Source organism: Somniosus microcephalus, chromosome 11, assembly GCF_052327205.1.
Source record: "Somniosus microcephalus isolate GS21.2 chromosome 11, FLI_Smic_1.0, whole genome shotgun sequence".
Lineage (NCBI taxonomy): Eukaryota > Metazoa > Chordata > Chondrichthyes > Squaliformes > Somniosidae > Somniosus > Somniosus microcephalus.
In genome coordinates, this window is record NC_140997.1 from 125,998,212 (window position 1) to 126,017,515 (window position 19,304).

Genomic DNA, 19,304 nt, shown 5'->3' on the forward strand with positions numbered 1-19,304 from the left:
TCTGTATGGATTAGTATCAAACCATACAGTGCCCATATGCATTAACGCTCCTGATTTTGGCCATAAAATGCAGTGCCTCAGATATTGCAAAACAGCAGTAGGGGCACACAGTATGTAGAGGACTCATCCAAAAATCAGTGGACAGCTTGTGGCAGGAAAGCAGATTTTAATCTTACTGCTGCCATCTTCAAAAGTATCATTTGGATAGTGCTATACAGATCACCAGTGTTTCTTAAATTGTGCAAATGAAATTGTAAGTGAAATGTTTGTGTGTGGTCACTGCAAATTTAATAAGATGGCTACTTTCTGTTCAAAGCCACATCACCATTCATATTTTAGTTAATGATCAAAGTCATTACTGCCCTTTTTGGCACTGGTACCACCTGCTCTTTCCCCTCCCCTCCCCACAGGCCACATGCAAGTCTTATTTCTTTTTCAAAAAGAAGACATACTTAAGTTCATCAAGGAGAGTTACTAGTCTTGGATTAATTTCTACTCTGCACTTGTTAGACATAGCACAGATTTAACATCCAGTAAAGCTTCCTCGACTAAAAAAAAGATCTTAACCCCAACTTCACAAGATCACCACCCCCCCCATTCCATTAGCAGCTAGTGACCCCCAGTCCAGGTTTGTGCTCTGGTTTTATGAATGAGATGAGACTCTCCAACTCATTTGACCCTTACAACTGGCAGAGACTGCCACCCCATGCAGTCAAAGTCAGATGTGAACCCAGGTCTTGGAAATAAAAGGAGTGTTCAAAATACACCACTAAAACAAACTCCAGCTCCTTTTAGTTACAGATCCAAAGAGAGTTAAGAATCCTGAAAGTCTCCTTTCACTGCTAACTTTTTCGAAAGGCAATGCGTTTGGCCAAATTCTCTGAACCAAATTTCCGGATTAACCTCTCCTGCACTTTTCCATCAACATTCTCCAGATCAAGGTCATCTTGGAGCGTCCAGATAGGATAACCATCTGGCCGGTGACCAGTCTCCAGGAAATGCAACGCTGCTGCCAGTTCCCCATTGTTCTTCAGTAACATTTGTGTGGCTGCACAGAGGTCCAGGTCATGAGTTTGCATCAATGTATTGATGGCTCTAATTGCACATTCCACCTCATCCTGGGAGGCTGTGGGCAAGGAGGATAACTCATCCACAGGCGTTTGAGAGTCCAATTTGGATTGCTTGTTGTCCATGATGAATTCTGCCAAAGTTCCTTTCTGCTTGGGATGGCGCTCACCAGGGCTCACTTGTGGGGGTTTGTCAGTCTCCATTTGTTGTGCTTGTGGGACATTTTCTGTCTCCATCTCGTCACTGGTTTCGATCAGCTGTTCAGGAGTCTCTTCTTCAACCTAGGATGGGGAACAAAACAGTTTCAAAAAAGTCAGCCGTTCGCAGTAAACAACTACAGGAAACTTTAAAAAAAATCCGGCACCGACATGGTGCCGGTTCATCAAATATTCCAGATAACCGAAAGCTATAGTAAAAGATACGGAGAGCTGAGAGCTCCGTATAAAGCAACAAACCCTGTTGCTTAGCAACAGGTTCAGAACAATGGCCACAAGTTCCAAGCGTCTCTGTAGCTTAGCAACAGCTGCAGCCACACCCTTGCACAGCAACAGATCGAGGAAGGCAAGTACAATATGAAGTAAAAACTTACTTGAACCTACTCCTGAATTTTGCCGGTTAACCGAGATTTCCGGTTATTTAGGTGCCGGTAAATCGAAAGTTTCCTGTAATCACAAAGTAACTGGATATATGGTTCAAGCAGCTCATTTGTAGAAGGTGCTTTAACCATCAGTTCTGCTTTGTTCTTGCATGGGCAAACTGGGTGATGACAAATTTCTTTCCCCACCCAATTTTTCCCTGATCACCTGGCTGTGTGGAGTATTGAACTGAGTAAACTGCCAATCTTGTTCTTTAGTTGGGCAGGTAGGTGCTCAACTAGAGCAGATAATTTCCCCTCTCCCGAGGAGCACTCCCCTCTGCTTGGCACCTCCCATCATGTCAAGGCAAGACAGTAGTATGGTGAATCATGTGCATGGAGCCACAAATTATTCCAATTCTTTGGCCCAACACATCATTACATAGAACATTCTAGCATCTAGTGCTCAGTATTTTTTTTTTAATAAAACATTCCCTAGCCAGGAATTACCAAATATCTTAAAGCAAATGCTGTGGGGGCTAGTAGCATGCTCCATTACTGTAATACATAGGGAGACAAGGGCTGAGGTTTCCAAAATTCAATCTCAGTAAATAATCCCAAGGCATTTCCCAATGTTCCAACAAAAAGCTGCTAATGCTTTCCCCAGCAAGGGATCAGGGGAAAATAATGTTTGAACTAGATTTTACCATGCACAAGAAAAACAAATCAAAGTCACATGACACTCATAGTAACATGCAATTACAACTTGCAGTGCATTCTGGTTATTGTGAAATCTGATGCCTCATTCCCCACTTTGCAGCGGACATTGTGGCGAAAAGGTTTGACATGATCCCAGTGCACCAGCCTTGCCCCATATCTATAGGGCTAACAGATGTGAACATTCAGCCCATCTAACAAATCACATTGTAACAACAATGGGCCATGATAGTTCTGCTGCTGATAGTGGACTTCACATGACCTTTGTCAACCAGCCTTGCTGGCTCCCAACAGTGCATCAGCACAGGACTCCTCTACCAACAAGCTGGATCAAAGTCAAGTTTTTATAAAACATGGTGTTCCTTTTAAAAAGCTCCGCTCCATTGGAGAAGATAGGATGCCCCTTCATATACTCTACAAATATTGGATGCTAGGTCTGTTGAGGTGAAGCACCACTGTAACCAAGGAGATTGCCAGGTGTCATACTGCCCCCCACAAACCAATAGGATAGTCTTGCCTTGGGAAGGAGAGAAGTAATATGGCCCAGAAAGTCGGGTCGGGGGCTTCCCGCGGGTGTAAGCCTCCGATCTGCACTTACCTTGCGCGCCAGCTGTTGAGCTGTGGGCCCCCGTGGAATTCCGATCTGGGGCCTGGTCCAGCTGCCAGCGTGCAGTGCTTGCGTATCCCAGGGGCGCAGTTAGTTCGATGCGTCCCCTGGGATCACGTGGGCCATGGGGAGCCAATCGGAGCAGGAAATGCTCCATTCATAAGATTGACAGGAAGAGCTGTCAAGACTTATAAATACTATGGCCCCAAAACAGCACTAAATCTTCAAATAAATTTTAAAAACCATCACATTTTTAAAATAAGTTATAAATTACATGAAATAACTATTTTAAACAATAATTTAAATAACAGAGCTAAAAATAAACTTACCTTGCTTTAAAGTATTTAAAAATAATAAACTTGTGGAAAAAATGTTTTAATTTTAATGAATCCACCACTTACCTTGTAAAAAGCAGGCCTTACGCTTGCTTTTTACATGTGTAACTTCTGCAGACTTACCCTCCCGGGAAAACCTGTAAAATAAACCCGAAGCCCTCCGGTCAGGGGATCGGCCCCTGAAGCCCTCCGGTCAGGGGATCGGCCGTACCGGTTTCCCCACACATGCAGAAAACCGGCACTTCCATTGTGCCTACGGGTGAGTACCCAGTGCGTACTCACCCGTGGAGACCCAAATTTCTGGGCCATTGTAACAGCACCTCATCAGGAACCTCAAGCAGATTGTAAAAATAAACTTAGTCTGCTTAATGGGAAGCTCACAGCTCACCCAAAAGCCTTGGAAACAGCCTAACCTTGAATATAGAAGAAAATGGACATAAAGACTTGCATTCATAAGCTCCAACAAAAAACCCCACTAATTAACAAAACCAGAATTACCACAGCCTACCTGAAATTCACGGATTGCAACTGGAAATATGTTGAAGTATTCCTCCTCTGAATTCACATCAGGTACTTGCTCAACTGGGGCAGGTGCATCCTCATTAGACTCCAGGCCAACATGCTGGAGATTGCCAGGATTCCTTTTACCTATCAGACATATTCAACCACGCTCGATTATTCCAGTAACACTTGGTAATCGGAAAAGACACCAATGAGATGATGCAGTACAGACTATCATAGAAAAATTATCTATAATCACTTCAGTTTTCTACATGAATAGTAAAGCTATTGAGACCACTACGATTTTGTAACAAATTGAAGGGAAAGAACTTAGATTTATATGATGCTTGTATTAAAGCACTCCATACACAATTAATTACTTTGAAATACAGTGGCTGCTATGCAGATGAGCACAGCAACTATTCTGTATGCAAGACCTCACAAAATCTAAGAGATTTTCCTGCTCTTTAAAGAGTGACTTGGGACGATCCACTGGAACAGGGAAAGGTGGTTTCAGGTTAACTATTCCTTTTAGATCGAGTGAAATGGGCCTATATTCTCGAGTTTAGAAGGATAAAAAAGACAGACTTGCATTTATCATCATCTTCTTCGGCAGTCCCTTGGAACCAAGGAGGACTTGCTTCCACATTAAAAATGAGCTCGCAGATGACTGATTGGTCCAATGCAGGACCTACAGTCCCGGTCACAGGTGGGGCAGACGGTGGTTGAAGGGGCGGGGTGCTTGGGTTGATGTGCGCTCGGCTTCCGCTTGCTCCCGGCAAAGAGACTCGAGGTGTTCGGCGCCTTCCCGGATGCTTCTCCTCCACTTTGTGCGGTCTTGGGCCAGGGATTCCCAGGTGTCGGTGGGCATATTACACTTTTTCCAAGGAGGTTTTGAGGGTGTCCTTGAAGCGTTCCCTCTGCCCACCTGGGGCTCTCTTGCTGTGTCGGAGCTCCGAATAGAGCGCTTGTTTTGGGAGTCTCGTATCGGGCATGCGGACAATGTGACCCGTCCACCGGAGCTGATCGAGCGTGGTCAGAGCGTCGATGCTGGCCTGAGCAAGAACACTGACATTGGTGCGCCTATCCTGCCAATGGATTTGCAAGATCTTGCGGAGGCAGCGTTGGTGGTACCTCTCCAGTGCTTTGAGGTGCCTGCTGTACACGGTCCATGTCTGAGGCATACAGCAGGGAAGGTATCATTGCTGCCCTGTAGACCTTGAGCTTAGTGCCAGGTTTGAGGTCCTGGTCTTCACTCTCTTCCTCAGGCTGCACTAGCACACTGAAGGCGGTGTTGGACTTCGTCCGACGTCTGCCCTTGTTGACAGTAGGCTCCCGAGGTATGGAAAGTGGTCCACGTTGTCCAAAGCCTTGTCATGGATTTTGATAATCGGGGGGGGGGGGGGGGGGGGGGAGCACTGTGTGGCGGGGGCAGGTTGGTAGAGGACCTTTGTCTTATGGATGCTTTGGTGAAGGTGTTTACGATGGTTTGGAGTTCGACCTCCGAGTGAGCGCAGATGCAAGCATCGTCTGCATACTGTAATTCGACGACAGAGGATGGGACGACCTTGGATCTGGACTGGAGGCAACGGAGGTTGAACAGTTTCCCGTTTGTTCTGTAAATTAGCTCCACTCCAGTGGGGAGCTTACTGAGGGGGGAGATGGAGCATTGCAGCAAGGAAGATTGAGAAGAGTGTTGGTGCGATGACACAGCCTTGCTTGACCCCGGTTCGTATGTGAATTTCTTTAACATGTTTTCCCAGATGAGATAGGTACAGATGCTCTTCAGTAGTTTATGTATAAAGTTGTAGCCAGCCCCAGTTGAATGAATAAAGCTATTTGGGAGATGGACAGCTCATAATTGGAGGGAAGACTTCAATTTTTTTCCCTTTGACCTTCACCCCACCACTGGTGGTCATAACTTTATACTATGGAACACAAGACTGAAACTACTCAAAATGTATGGTGGGTTACATAGACTATACAGCACAGAAAGAGGCCATTCGGCCCAACTACTCCATGTCAGCATTTAAGCTCCACTCGAGCCTCCTCTCGTCTTTCCTCATCTAACTATCAGCATAATCCTCTATTACCTTTTCCCTCATGTTTACTAGCCTCCACTTAAATGCATCTATACTATTCACTTCAACCACTCCCTGTGGTAGCGAGTTCCATAGTCTCACCACTCTCTGGGTAAAGTTTCTTCTGAATTCCCTATTTGATTTCTTGGTGACTATCTTATATTTATGGCCTCTATGCTCTTCCCCCACAAGTGGAAACACTGTCTACTCTATCAAAACATTTCATAATTTTTAAAGACTTCTATTAGGTCAACCCTCAGCCTTCTCGGAGGGAAAAAAAAAAGAGACCCAGCCTGTTCATCCTTTCCAGATAGGTATACACTCGCATTTCTGGTATCATCCTTGTAAATCTTTTGCACCCTCTCCAGTGCCTCTAATTGTACGCAGTACTCCAAGGTGTGGTCCAACCAAGGTTCAAAACAAGTTTAGCATAACTTCACTACTTTTCAATTCAATCCCTCTAGCAATAAACCATAGTGCTTGGTTTGCTTTATTTATGGCCTTGTTAACCTGTGTCACTACTTTCAGGTGATTTGTGTATCTGTACACAGAGATCCCTTTACTCTTCTACCCAACTTAGATTCATATTTTCCAAGTAATATATGTGATCTCCCTATTTTTCCTTAAGAAAATACCTCACATTTATCGGTGTTGAATTTCATGTGCCAGTTCAAGTTTATTACTGTCTTCTTGTAATTTGTTGACTATCCCCCACAATTTGGTGTCATCTGCAAATTTAGAAATTGGGTTTCTGATTCCAAAGTCTAAATCGTTACTATAAATTGTGAACAGTGGTCCCAGTACTGATCCTTATGGAACACCACTACCCACCTTCTGCCACTGAATAGCTATCGTTTATCCCATCTCTCTGCTGTCTGTCTTGAAGCGAGCTAGCTATCCATTTTGCTACTTGTCCCCCGACTCTGCATTCCCTGACCTTATTCATTAGTCTATTATGTGGTACCTTATCAAAGGCCTTTTGAAAATCTACCGTTGATCAACTTCTGTGCACCAAGTTACAGGGGAATAAAACAGAAAAAGCGGGAAGAGCAAAAAACAAATGAAGGGACAGACTGATGGACGTGGAAATCTCAGACCAACAAATGCAAGAAAAGACAAAAAAAGTTGGTTAGGGCATCTAATTCTGGAGGATAGTGGTTTGGAATTGGACACGTTGGACCGAAATGCAACGGCGTGTTGTTAACAACCTGCATTTATATAGCGCCTTTAACGTAGTAAAACATTCCAAGGCGCTTCGCAGGAGTATTAAAAAAACAAAAAATACACTGAGCCACATAAGGAGAAATTAGGGCAGGTGACCAAAAGCTTGGTCAAAAGAGATCGGTTTTAAAGGAGAGAGTCTTAAAAAGGAGGAAGGAGAGGTAGCGAGGTTTAGGCGGGAAATTCCAGAGCATCGGGTCTAGGCAACAGAAGGCACGGCCACCAATGGTTGAGCGATTATAATCAGGGATGCTCAAAAAGGGCAGAATTAGAGGAGCGCAGATATCTCGGGGGGTTGTGGGGCTGGAGGAGATTACAGAAATAGGGAGGGGAAGAGGCCATGGAGGGATTTAAAAACAAGGATGAGAATTTTGAAATTGAGGAGTTGCTTAACGGGGAGCCAAAGTAGGTCAGCAAGCACAGGGGGGCTGGGTGAACGGGACTTGGTGCGAGTTAGGACACGGGCAGATGAGTTTTGGATGACCTCAAGTTTACGTAGGGTATAATGTGGGAGGCCAGCCAGGAGTGCGTTGAAATAGTCAAGTCTAGAGGTAACAAAGGCATGGATGAGGGTTTCAGCAGCGGATGAGCTGAAGCAAGGGCAGAGATGGACGATGTTAGAGGTGGAAATAGGCGTTCTTTGCTACGCTGCGGATGTGGTCAGAAGCTCATTTCAGGGTTAAATTTGGCATCAAGGTTGTGAACAGGGTGGTTCAGACTCAGACAAATGTTAGGGAGAGGGTAACAGTCAGTGGCTCGGACCAAAAACAATGGCTTCAGTCTTCACAATATTTAATTGGAGAAAATTTCAGCTCATCCAGAACTGCACGTCGGAAAAGCAGTCTACCAACTTAGAGACCGCGGCGGGGTCGAGAGAAGTGGTAGTGAGGTAGAGCTACGTGTTGTCAGCGTACATGTGGAAACTGATGCTGTGTTTTCAGATGATGCCGCCAAGGGGCAGCATGTAGATGAGAAATAGGAGGGCCAAGGATAGATCCTTGGGGGGACACCAGAGGTAACAATGCAGGAGCGGGAAGAGAAGCCATTGTAGGTGATTCTCTGGCTACGATTAGATAGATAAGAATGGTTACAGGTGAGTACAGTCCCACCTAGCTGGACAACGGTGGAGACATTGGAGGAGGATGGAGTGGTCAACCGTGTCAAAGGCTGCAGACAAGTCAAGAAGGATGAGGAGGAATAGTTTACTTTTGTCAGTCACAAAGGATGTAATTTCTGACTTTGATGAGAGCCGTTTCGGTACCGTGGCAAGGGTGGAAATCTGATTGGGGAGATTCAAACATGAAATTGCAGGAAAGATGGGCACAGATTTGGGAGGAGTCAACACATTCAAGGACTTGAGAGGAATGGGAGGTTGGAGATAGGGCTGTAGTTTGCAAGGACAGAGGGGTCTAAGGTTGGTTTTTTGAGAGGGGTGATGACAGCAGATTTGAGGGAGGGGGACAGTACCTGAGAGAACACCGTTAACAAAGATCAGCTAACATGGGAGCCAGAAAATGAAGTTGGGTGGGCAGCAGTTTGGTGGGAATAGGGTCAAGGGAGCAGGAAGTGGGTCTCATGTATAAGATGAGCACAAGAGGTCAGATCGGAGAGAAACTGGAGAAAGTTGCGAGTTCAGGGCTAGGGCAGGGGGGAACCTTAGAGGAAGTTTGGCCTGGTGGGCTAGGGGAAGGGAGTGGCAGAGGCAGCTGATCGGATGGTCTCAATCTTAGAGACGAAGAAGTCCATGAGCTCCTCACACTTGTCGAAGGTGAGGGTGGAAGAGAGAGGGGTTTAACAAGACGGTTAGCAATGGAGAACAAAAGCCAGGGTTTATCTTTGCATTCCAGAATGATGCTAGAATAGTGAGCAATTTTGGCAAAGGAGAACAGGATTAACAAACAATCCCGTTTGAATTGCAAAGCAAGCCTTCCATCAATCCAGCCCATTACAGTTCCTCCAACCACACCAGCCTCCCCAACGCAACCCAATCCACGCAGCCTCTCCTACCCCACACAGTCTCCCCTTCCTTACCTGCCGCAGGCTTGGACGTTTGCTGCCCGGCCGCCTCCTGTGCCCGGTCGAGCCTGGTGTTGGGGAAGATGACGGTGGGGATGACAGAGCGGCTATCAAGCTGGTAGAGGTGCTCGCGGCCGCGCAGGCACCGCAGGTAGCGCTCCTTCATGGACTGCCAGCTGCGGCCCGTCAGCTGCACGCGCTCCATTTCGCGCCACAGCGCGTTCCCGCGCACCGAGCCCTCGCTGCCGGTCAGCCCGCCGTACCGGCGCACGTACATCAGGATGGCCACATCCTCCAGCTTGGTGTAGGCCGACCTGCCGGAGGCGCCCACGAGGCCCTGTCGCGGAGGCAGCGACCCGGCCGGGGCTGGCCTGCAGTCCCGCTCCGCCGCGTAACCCTCCAGCGCCAGCTGCTGGTTGCGTTCCACGCTGTCCAGCACGTACTGCGCGCTGATGTAGCCGCTCGGCAGCGGCGGCCGCCGGTCGCCCGAATCGGCCAAGAGGATGGCGCCCGGCTCCTGGACCCGGCACACCACCCCACCCCCGTGTATAATCAGCGGCAACAGCGAGGCCTTGGTGGGCCCCGGCCGGATGTAGAAACGCAGCGGGACGCCATCATCACCCAAGAAAAGGGTCCGGGAGTGAACCAGGGTCCCAGGGTTAGAGGCCGAGGCTGCCGCTGCCGCTGCCATCGCAGCTCGAGCTCGGCAACAGCAACAGAAAACCCGCGCGCTCAAACGCTGGCCTTCTGCAATATTCTGATTGGTCAGCTCCGGGAATGAGCTCAGCCTTTATTGGGCAACCCTGTGTCGGCGACAGGGAGTCTTAAGCTCCTTATTGGATAATGTTGTGAGGCTGGATTTCTATTGGACGGAAAAGGACATAACAAACATTTGGCGGCACCTGCGGAGAGAAGAGCTTTCAGGTGTGGATAGGACTGGAGAGGGTGACTGAGGAACAGCATGGACAAAAAGGAGCAGGCAGCAACACATGGGGAAGAAATAGAGTGGCCTGTAAAGTTCAGAAGTGAAAAACAAGAGATGGTTAAACAGCAAAAAGGATGTTGGTGTCTGGCTGAAACTCTGGCACTACCAGTTATCTGGGGTTGGGGGCCATGTCCCCTCAGTGACCCCATTCTATGCCCTCTTTAACCCCTGTGGAGTCCAATTGCACTCTTCTGGCGTTCGAAATGTCTCGCCTGACTTGGTGGACCGGCATCCAGTTTTATGCCAATCCTTTATGGGACAGGAGCCGGAATCTCCTAAAGCAGAGGATCTCCAGATCTAATTCTCCCGTCCCCATGTCTCCATGGCTGGCCTCGTAAGGGGCAGGCAGAGATTCCGCCCCCTACAAAACCGAGCGAGATTTCCCAATTGAGGTTGGGACCTGGTGTATCCAGATCTTGGCCTTGCAAGGAAAGGGGCGCCAACCACATCTTCCAACAATGCTGTGAGCAAAGCCTGTTGGCAAATGAAAATAACTCTCTTCTTCCCCCCCCCCCCCCCCCCCCCCGCTCCCACTGTGTTCAAGTGCTTCAGTTGCTCACCTTCAATGACTGAGGTTCACAGGGCCCTTAAACCCCAGCCTTGTCCTGCAAGTATTACTCCACTAACAGCCTTACATCCTTTCACTCCACTAAAAGCCTCCACCCTTCATCAGCCCATTTGTCACTGAAACCCTCATCCATGCCTTTGATCCCTCCAGACTCGACTATTCCAATGCTGGCCTTCCATCCTCCACTTTCCATAAACCTCAGCTCATATCTGATCCTATACAGTCCTGCTCACCCATTACCCATGTCCTTGGTGAACTACATTGACTTCCGGTTCCCCGATACCTCACATTTAAAATTCTCCTCTTATGTTTTTAAATTGTTTTATGGCTTCATCTCTCCCTATCTGTATAACCCCTCTGATCACTTCATGCTCCTGACTCTGGCCTCTTGTACATCTCCACTTCCCTTTGTCCCAACATCAGAGACTTCCTTCAACCACTAGGACACGTACCCAGGACCCTCCTTCAAGCCCAACTCTTTGACAAAGCTTTAGGTCACGCTTCCTACCATCTCCTTGATTAGCTTAGTTTCCATTTTATTGTGAAGTGCTTTGGGACATTTTTCTACATTAAGGCGTTATATAAATGCAAGTTGCCGTTGTATGCAATTAGTTGGCACACCTATCCTCACCAGATTATGGTCTAAATGCTGAAACCTGAGGTAAACAGCATCTCATTCGACTGGAATCATAGAAAGTTACAGCACGGAAGGAGGCCATTTTGGTTCATCGTGTCTGTGCCGGCCAACAAAGAGCTATCCAGCCTAATCCCACTTCCCAGCTCTTGGTCCGTAGCCCTGCAGGTTAGAGCATCCCAAGTGCACATCCAAGTACTTTTTAAATGTGGTTAGGGTTCCTGCCTCTACCACCCTTTCAGGCAGTGAGTTCCAGACCCTGAAAACCCTCTGGGTAAAGACATTTCCCCTCAAATCCCCACTAAAGCTTCCCCCAATTACTTTAAATCTGTGCCCCCTGGTTTTTGACCCCTCTGCTAAGGGAAATAGGTCCTTTCTGTCCACTTTATCTAGCTCATAATTTTATACACCTTGATAAGGTCTCTCCTCAGCCTCCTCTGTTCCAAGGAAAACAGACCGAGCCTATCCAGTCTTTCCTCATAGCTAAGATTCTCTACTCCCGGCAACATCCTTATAAATCTCCTCTGTACCCTCTCTAGTGCAATCACATCTTTCCTGTAATGTGGTGACCAGAACTGCAAGCAGTACTCTAGCTGAGGCCTAACTAGTGTTTTCTACAGTTGAAGCATAACCCCCCTGCTCTTGTATTCTATGCCACGGCTAATAAAGGCAAGCATTCCGTATGCCTTCTTAACCACCTTATCTACCTGGCCTGCTACCTTCAGGGATCTGTGGACATGCACTCCAAGGTCCCTTTGTTCCTCTACACTACTCAGTGTCCTACCATTTAATGTGTATTCCCTTTCCTTGTTAGCCCTCCCCAAATGCATTACCTCACACTTCTCTGGATTGAATTCCATTTGCCACTGTTCTGCCCACCTGACCAATTTATTGATATCTTCCTGCAGTCTACAGCTTCCGTCTTCAGTATCAACCACACAGCCGATTTGAGCAAACTTCTTAATCATACCCCCTGACGTAAGAAAACTACTAGGCACTTGGTCTGAGTATTAAACAAGGCTTTAATCAACTGTTTTTCAACATGGGGATCGAGTTGTGTCCTTCACTAGTTCCTGTTAAAGAATGTCCTGAGCAAGCTGGGCCCATGCCTGAGTATTTATACTCTCCCTGGACAGCGCCACCAGCAGGCCGCCCAGTATTACTTCATAAGTCATTTCCACATGAATGACAAGATTCATGTCACCCCCTATATTCAAGTCTAGATCGTTGATATATACCACAAAAAGCAAGGGACCTAGTACTGAGTCCTGCGGAACCCCACTGGAAACAGCCTTCCAGTCACAGAAACACCCATCAACCATTACCCTCTGCTTCCTGTCTCCGAGCCAGTTTTGAATCCAACTTGACACTTTGCCCTGGATCCCATGGGCTTTTAACTTCGTGACCAGTCTGCCATGTGGCACCTTATCAAAAGCCTTGCTAAAGTCCATATACACTACATCAAATGCACTACCCTCATCTACCCTCCTTGTTAACCTCCTCAAAAAATCCAATCAAGTTTGTCAGACACGACCTTCCCTTAACAAATCCGTGCTGATTATCCTTGATTAATCCGTGTCGTTCTAAATGAAGATTTATCCTGTCCTTCAGAATTCTTTCCAATAATTTTCCCACCACCGAGGTTAGGCTGACTGGCCTGTAATTACTCGGTCTATCCTTTTCTCCCTTTTTAAACAAGGGTACCACATTAGCAGTCCTCCAGTCCTCCAGCACCACACCTGAAGCCAGAGAGGATTGAAAAATGATGGTCAGGGCCTCTGCTATTTACTGTTTTGCTTCGCTTAACAGCCTGGGATACATTTCATCTGGGCCTGAGGATGGGGATCCAGATCTCATGAGTCCTGATTTTAGAAGAAGAATGCTTGCTGTGCGTCACAGATATGTGCAGACACTAGGAATGGTCTCTGAGAATATGCTGCAGATGGAGGATCAATTGGAGGACTGCCCCCTTGCACCATGGTGGATGGATTTGCAGTTCTGCAGTCCACCTTGCAGTGTGTGGCAGCTCCAGGGTGATCTGCAATGGAGGTTCCCACCACAAAGGATGTAAGGACAGTTTCAGCTCAAACTCCTGCTTTAGAGATCATGAGCACCAGAGTGGAGATGGTTGTCTCTTTGCTTAACGATCAGTTACAATCATCTCTGAGGCTTTCATTTATCTGATTGGTACCATCAGGCTGGCTTTCCTGCAGATCAGGGGCCATGCAGAGACTAGTGCCCAGTTCTAGTGGCATGGCAGGAATGCACTCACGATATTGCCATCTCTCAAGCTAGCGATGTTGGACTGCTTTCTCATTCAAATTTATCTTGTTACTTTAAACAGCAGAGTACATACATATATACAGTTGTAACAATGCAGGATCAGGTCTTTATTGAGACACCATACTCACGATTCCTGTATGAGTGCTCCTATACAGTGATTCATTCACTTGTACACCATTTTTACCTTTGATCACTACATTCCATGCAAACCACCAATAAATCATAGTAAAACAAAGATACATAAAAATGACAACAGATTAACAAACATGGACCCAGCAAAAATACACTTAACCCTTCTGATCTCTTCCAATCATTTTATTACCTTGGTTATATTGCCCTCGTAAACTCTTCAGATCATTTTATTACCATGACCTGATCCCCGACCTGATCGGCATGAAGGTCAGCCTTCTGATCTGTGGAGATACATTTGCCTTATACATCAGAAAACTTTTAACTCATCATGTGCTGGTCCCACAGACTGCCCAGGACCTTGAGGTACTCGGGTAGTGTGGACTCTTGTTCCCACAAGCAGCACAGGCAGCCATTTTCTGCACAGCAAGGTCCCAACAACAGCAATGAAATAAATTACCAGATATTTTGGTCGTTGGTTGAGGGACAGCGCACCTGCTCTTCTTCAAATAGTACCGTGGGATCTTTTACATCCATTTGAGTGGACAGACGGGGCCATGGTTTAACATCTCATCCGAAAGACAGCACCTCCAACAGTGCAGCACTCCCTCAGTACTGCACTGAAGAGTCAGCCTGGTTTCTGTGCTTGAGTCTATGGAGTGGGGCTTGAACACACTGACTCAGGTGAGAGAGCTACCACTGAACTAAGGCTGACAGCCTTTTTGAGACAATGTTAGCATGATGGGCTGCCTTAAAATGAAGGTATTGTAGGAGCTCCCAGGAAAGTGAGCATTAAAAAAAACTTGCATTTATATAGCGCCTTTCACAACCACCAGACGTCCCAAAGCGCTTTACAGCCAATGAAGTACTTTTTGAAGTAGTCACTGTTGTAATGTAGGAATTCATGTGGAGGTAGAGGTGCCTTGGTCAATATATTCTGGTGTGAGGGTATTGGTTAGTGGGTGTTGTGCTCCTGTATATTCCGGTGTGAGGGTATTGGTTAGTGGGTGTAGTGCTCCTCTATATTCCGGTGTGAGGGTATTGGTTAGTGGGTGTAGTGCTCCTGTATATTCCGGTGTGAGGGTATTGGTTAGTGGGTGTAGTGCTCCTCTATATTCCGGTGTGAGGGTATTGGTAAGCGGGTATGATGCTTCTCCTGTATATTCTGGTGTGAGGGTATTGGTTAGTGGGTGTGGTGCTCCTCCTGTACATTCTGGTGTGAGGGTATTAGTTAGTGGGTGTGGTGTTCCTCCTGTATATTCCGGTGTGAGGGTATTGGTTAGTGGGTGTTGTGCTCCTATATTCCGGTGTGAGGGTATTGGTCAGTGGGTGTGGTGCTCCTCCTGTATATTCTGGTGTGAGGGTATTGGTTAGTGGGTGTAGTGCTCCTGTATATTCTGGTGTGAGGGTATTTGTCAGTGGGTGTGGTGCTCCTCCTGTATATTCTGGTGTGAGGGTATTGGTTAGTGGATATGATGCTCCTCCTGTATATTCTGGTGTGAGGGTATTTGTTAGTGGGTGTGGTGTTCCTCCTGTATATTCCGGTGTGAGGGTATTGGTTAGTGGGTGTGGTGCTCCTCCTGTATATTCTGGTGTGAGGGTATTTGTTAGTGGGTGTGGTGTTCCTCCTGTATATTCCGGTGTGAGGGTATTGGTTAGTGGGTGTGGTGTTCCTCCTGTATATTTCGGTGTGAGGGTATTGGTTAGTGGGTGTGGTGCTCCTGTATATTCTGGTGTGAGGGTATTGGTTAGTGGGTGTGATGCTCCTCCTGTATATTCCGGTGTGAGGGTATTTGTTAGTGGGTGTGATGCTCCTCCTGTATATTCCGGTGTGAGGGTATTTGTTAGTGGGTGTGGTGCTCCTCCTGTGTATTCTGGTGTGAGGGTATTTGTTAGTGGGTGTGGTGCTCCTCCTGTATATTCCGGTGTGAGGGTATTTGTTAGTGGGTGTGGTGCACCTGTATATTCTGGTGTGAGGGTATTGGTTAGTGGGTGTGGTGCTCCTCCTGTATATTCCGGTGTGAGGGTATTGGTGAGTGGGTGTGGTGCTCCTCCTGTATATTCCAGTGTGAGGGTATTTGTTAGTGGGTGTGGTGCTCCTCCTGTATATTTCGGTGTGAGGGTATTGGTTATTGGGTGTGGTGCTCCTCCTGTATATTCCGGTGTGAGGGTATTGGTTAGTGGGTGTGGTGCTCCTCCTGTATATTCTGGTGTGAGGGTATTTGTTAGTGGGTGTGGTGCTCCTCCTGTATATTCTGGTGTGAGGGTATTGGTTAGTGGGTGTGGTGCTCCTCCTGTATATTCCGGTGTGAGGGTATTGGTTAGTGGGTGTGGTGCTCCTCCTGTATATTCCGGTGTGAGGGTATTGGTTAGTGGGTGTGGTGCTCCTCCTGTATATACTGGTGTGAGGATATTTGTTAGTGGGTGTGGTGCTCCTCTATATTCCGGTGTGAGGGTATTGGTTAGTGGATATGATGCTCCTCCTGTATATTCTGGTGTGAGGGTATTGGTTGGTGGATATGATGCTCCTCCTGTATATTCCGGTGTGAGGCTATTGGTTAGTGGGTGTGGTGCTCCTCCTGTATATTCCGGTGTGAGGGTATTTGTTTGTGGGTGTGGCGCTCCTCCTGTATATTCCAGTGTGAGGGTATTGGTTAGTGGGTGTGGTGCTGCTCCTGTATGTTCCGGTGTGAGGGTATTGGTTAGTGGGTGTGGTGCTCCTCCTGTATATTCCGGTGTGAGGGTATTTGTTAGTGGGTGTGGTGTTCCTCCTGTATATTATGGTGTGAGGGTATTTGTTAGTGGGTGTGGTGCTCCTCCTGTATATTCCGGTGTGAGGGTATTGGTTAGTGGGTGTTGTGCTCCTCTATATTCCGGTGTGAGGGTATTTGTTAGTAGGTGTGGTGCTCCTCCTCTATGTTCTGGTGCGAGGGTATTGGTTAGCGGGTGTGGTGCTCGTCCTGTATATTCCGGTGTGAGGGTATTTGTTAGTGGGTGTGGTGCTCCTCCTGTATATTCCGGTGTGAGGGTATTGGTTAGTGGGTGTGGTGCTCCTCCTGTATATTCCGGTGTGAGGGTATTTGTCAGTGAGTGTGGTGCTCCTCCTGTATATTCCGGTGTGAGGGTATTTGTTACTGGGTGTGGTGCTCCTCCTGTATATTCCGGTGTGAGGGTATTGGTTAGTGGGTGTGATGCTCCTCCTGTATATTCCAGTGTGAGGGTATTTGTTAGTGGGTGTGGTGCTCCTCCTGTATATTCCGGTGTGAGGGTATTGGTTAGTGGGTGTGGTGCTCCTCCTGTATATTCCGGTGTGAGGGTATTGGTTAGTGGGTGTGGTGCTCCTCCTGTATATTCCGGTGTGAGGGTATTTGTTAGTGGGTGTGGTGTTCCTCCTGTATATTCTGGTGTGAGGGTATTGGTTAGTGGGTGTGGTGCTCCTCCTGTATATTCTGGTGTGAGGGTATTTGTTAGTGGGTGTGGTGTTCCTCCTGTATATTCTGGTGTGAGGGTATTGGTTAGTGGGTGTGGTGCTCCTCCTGTATATTCCGGTGTGAGGGTATTGGTTAGTGGGTGTGGTGCTCCTCCTGTATATTCCGGTGTGAGGGTATTGGTTAGTGGGTGTGGTGCTCCTACTGTATATTCTGGTGTGAGAGTATTTGTTCGTGGGAGTGGTGCTCCTCCTGTATATTCTGGTGTGAGGGTATTGGTTAGTGGGTGTGGTGCACCTCCTGTATATTCCAGTGTGAGGGTATTGGTTAGTGGGTGTGGTGCTCCTCCTGTATATTCTGGTGTGAGGGTATTGGTTAGTGGGTGTGGTGCTCCTCCTGTATATTCTGGTATGAGAGTATTTGTTAGTGAGTGTGGTGCTCCTCCTGTATATTCCGGTGTGAGGGTATTTGTTTGTGGGTGTGGTGCCCCTCCTGTATATTCTGGTGTGAGGGTATTTGTTAGTGGGTGTGGTGCTCCTCCTGTATATTCCAGTGTGAGGGTATTGGTTAGTGGGTGTGGTGCTCCTCCTGTATATTCTGATGTGAGGGTATTTGTTAGTGGGTGTGGTGCTCCTCCTGTATATTCCGATGTGAGGGTATTTGTTAGTGGGTGTGGTGCTCCTCCTGTATATTCCGGTGTGAGGGTATTGGTTAGTGGGTGGGGTGCTCCTCCTGTATATTCCGGTGTGAGGGTATTTGTTAGTGGGTGTGGTGCTCCTCCTGTATATTCCGGTGTGAGGGTATTGGTTAGTGGGTGTGGTGCTCCTCCTGTATATTATGGTGTGAGGGTATTTGTTAGTGGGTGTGGTGCTCCTCCTGTATATTCCGGTGTGAGAGTATTGGTTAGTGGGTGGGGTGCTCCTCCTGTATATTATGGTGTGAGGGTATTTGTTAGTGGGTGTGGTGCTCCTCCTGTATATTCCGGTGTGAGGGTATTTGTTAGTGGGTGTGGTGCTCCTCTTGTATATTCCGGTGTGAGGGTATTGGTTAGTGGGTGTGGTGCTCCTCCTGTATATTCCGGTGTGAGGGTATTTGTTAGTGGGTGTGGTGCTCCTCCTGTATATTCCGGTGTGAGGGTATTTGTTAGTGGGTGTGGTGCTCCTGTATATTCCGGTGTGAGGGTATTGGTTAGTGGGTGTGGTGCTCCTCCTGTATATTCCAGTGTGAGGGTATTGGTTAGTGGGTGTGGTGCTCCTCCTGTATATTCTGGTGTGAGGGTATTGGTTAGTGGGTGTGGTGCTCCTCCTGTATATTCTGGTGTGAGGGTATTGGTTAGTGGGTGTGGTGCACCTGTATATTCTAGTGTGAGGGTATTGGTTAGTGGGTGTAGTGCACCTGTATATTCTGGTGTGAGGGTATTGGTTAGTGGGTGTGGTGCACCCGTATATTCTGGTGTGAGGGTATTGCTTAGTGGGTGTGGTGCACCTGTATATTCTGGTGTGAGGGTATTTGTTAGTGGGTGTTCTCTATATTCCGGTGTGAGGGTACTGGTTAGTGGGTGTAGTGCTCCTCTATATTCTGGTGTGAGGGTATTGGTTCGTGGGTGTGGTTTGCCTCCTGTATATTCCGGTGTGAGGGTATTGGTTAGTGGGTGTTGTGCTCCTCTATATTCCGGTGTGAGGGTATTTGTTAGTAGGTGTGGTGCTCCTCCTCTATATTCCGGTGCGAGGGTATTGGTTAGCGGGTGTGTTGCTCGTCCTGTATATTCCGGTGTGAGGGTATTTGTTAGTGGGTGTGGTGCTCCTCCTGTATATTCCGGTGTGAGGGTATTGGTTAGTGGGTGTGGTGCTCCTCCTGTATATTCCGGTGTGAGGGTATTTGTTAGTGAGTGTGGTGCTCCTCCTGTATATTCCGGTGTGAGGGTATTTGTTACTGGGTGTGGTGCTCCTCCTGTATATTCCGGTGTGAGGGTATTGGTTAGTGGGTGTGATGCTCCTCCCGTATATTCCAGTGTGAGGGTATTTGTTAGTGGGTGTGGTGCTCCTCCTGTATATTCCGGTGTGAGGGTATTGGTTAGTGGGTGTGGTGCTCCTCCTGTATATTCCGGTGTGAGGGTATTGGTTCGTGGGTGTGGTGCTCCTCCTGTATATTCTGGTG

At 47.5% G+C, this 19,304-nt stretch overlaps 1 protein-coding gene across 1 annotated transcript; it reads right to left on the reverse strand.

Annotated features, from left to right (window-relative positions):
- Positions 1-770: 770 nt before the first annotated feature.
- Positions 771-9,894, reverse strand: terf2ip (telomeric repeat binding factor 2, interacting protein). Its single transcript, XM_086001231.1, has 3 exons — positions 9,136-9,894; positions 3,810-3,949; positions 771-1,349 (listed from the first exon to the last, which is right to left on the reverse strand). The coding sequence occupies exons 1-3, from the start codon at positions 9,809-9,811 to the stop codon at positions 843-845; spliced, it is 1,323 nt and encodes a 440-aa protein (XP_085857357.1). The 5' UTR covers positions 9,812-9,894; the 3' UTR covers positions 771-842.
- Between the last annotated feature and the right edge of the window lie 9,410 nt (positions 9,895-19,304).

Bases quoted from the DNA above. Each gene is read 5' to 3' on its own strand.
- terf2ip (XM_086001231.1), bottom strand. From the start codon at position 9,811: ATGGCAGCGGCAGCGGCAGCCTCGGCCTCTAACCCTGGGACCCTGGTT. The intron at 3,950-9,135 runs GTAAGGAAGGGG...TATGTCTGATAG, and splicing joins AACGTCCAAGCCTGCGGCAG to GTAAAAGGAATCCTGGCAAT. The intron at 1,350-3,809 runs GTAGGCTGTGGT...TCCCCATCCTAG, and splicing joins TTGCAATCCGTGAATTTCAG to GTTGAAGAAGAGACTCCTGA.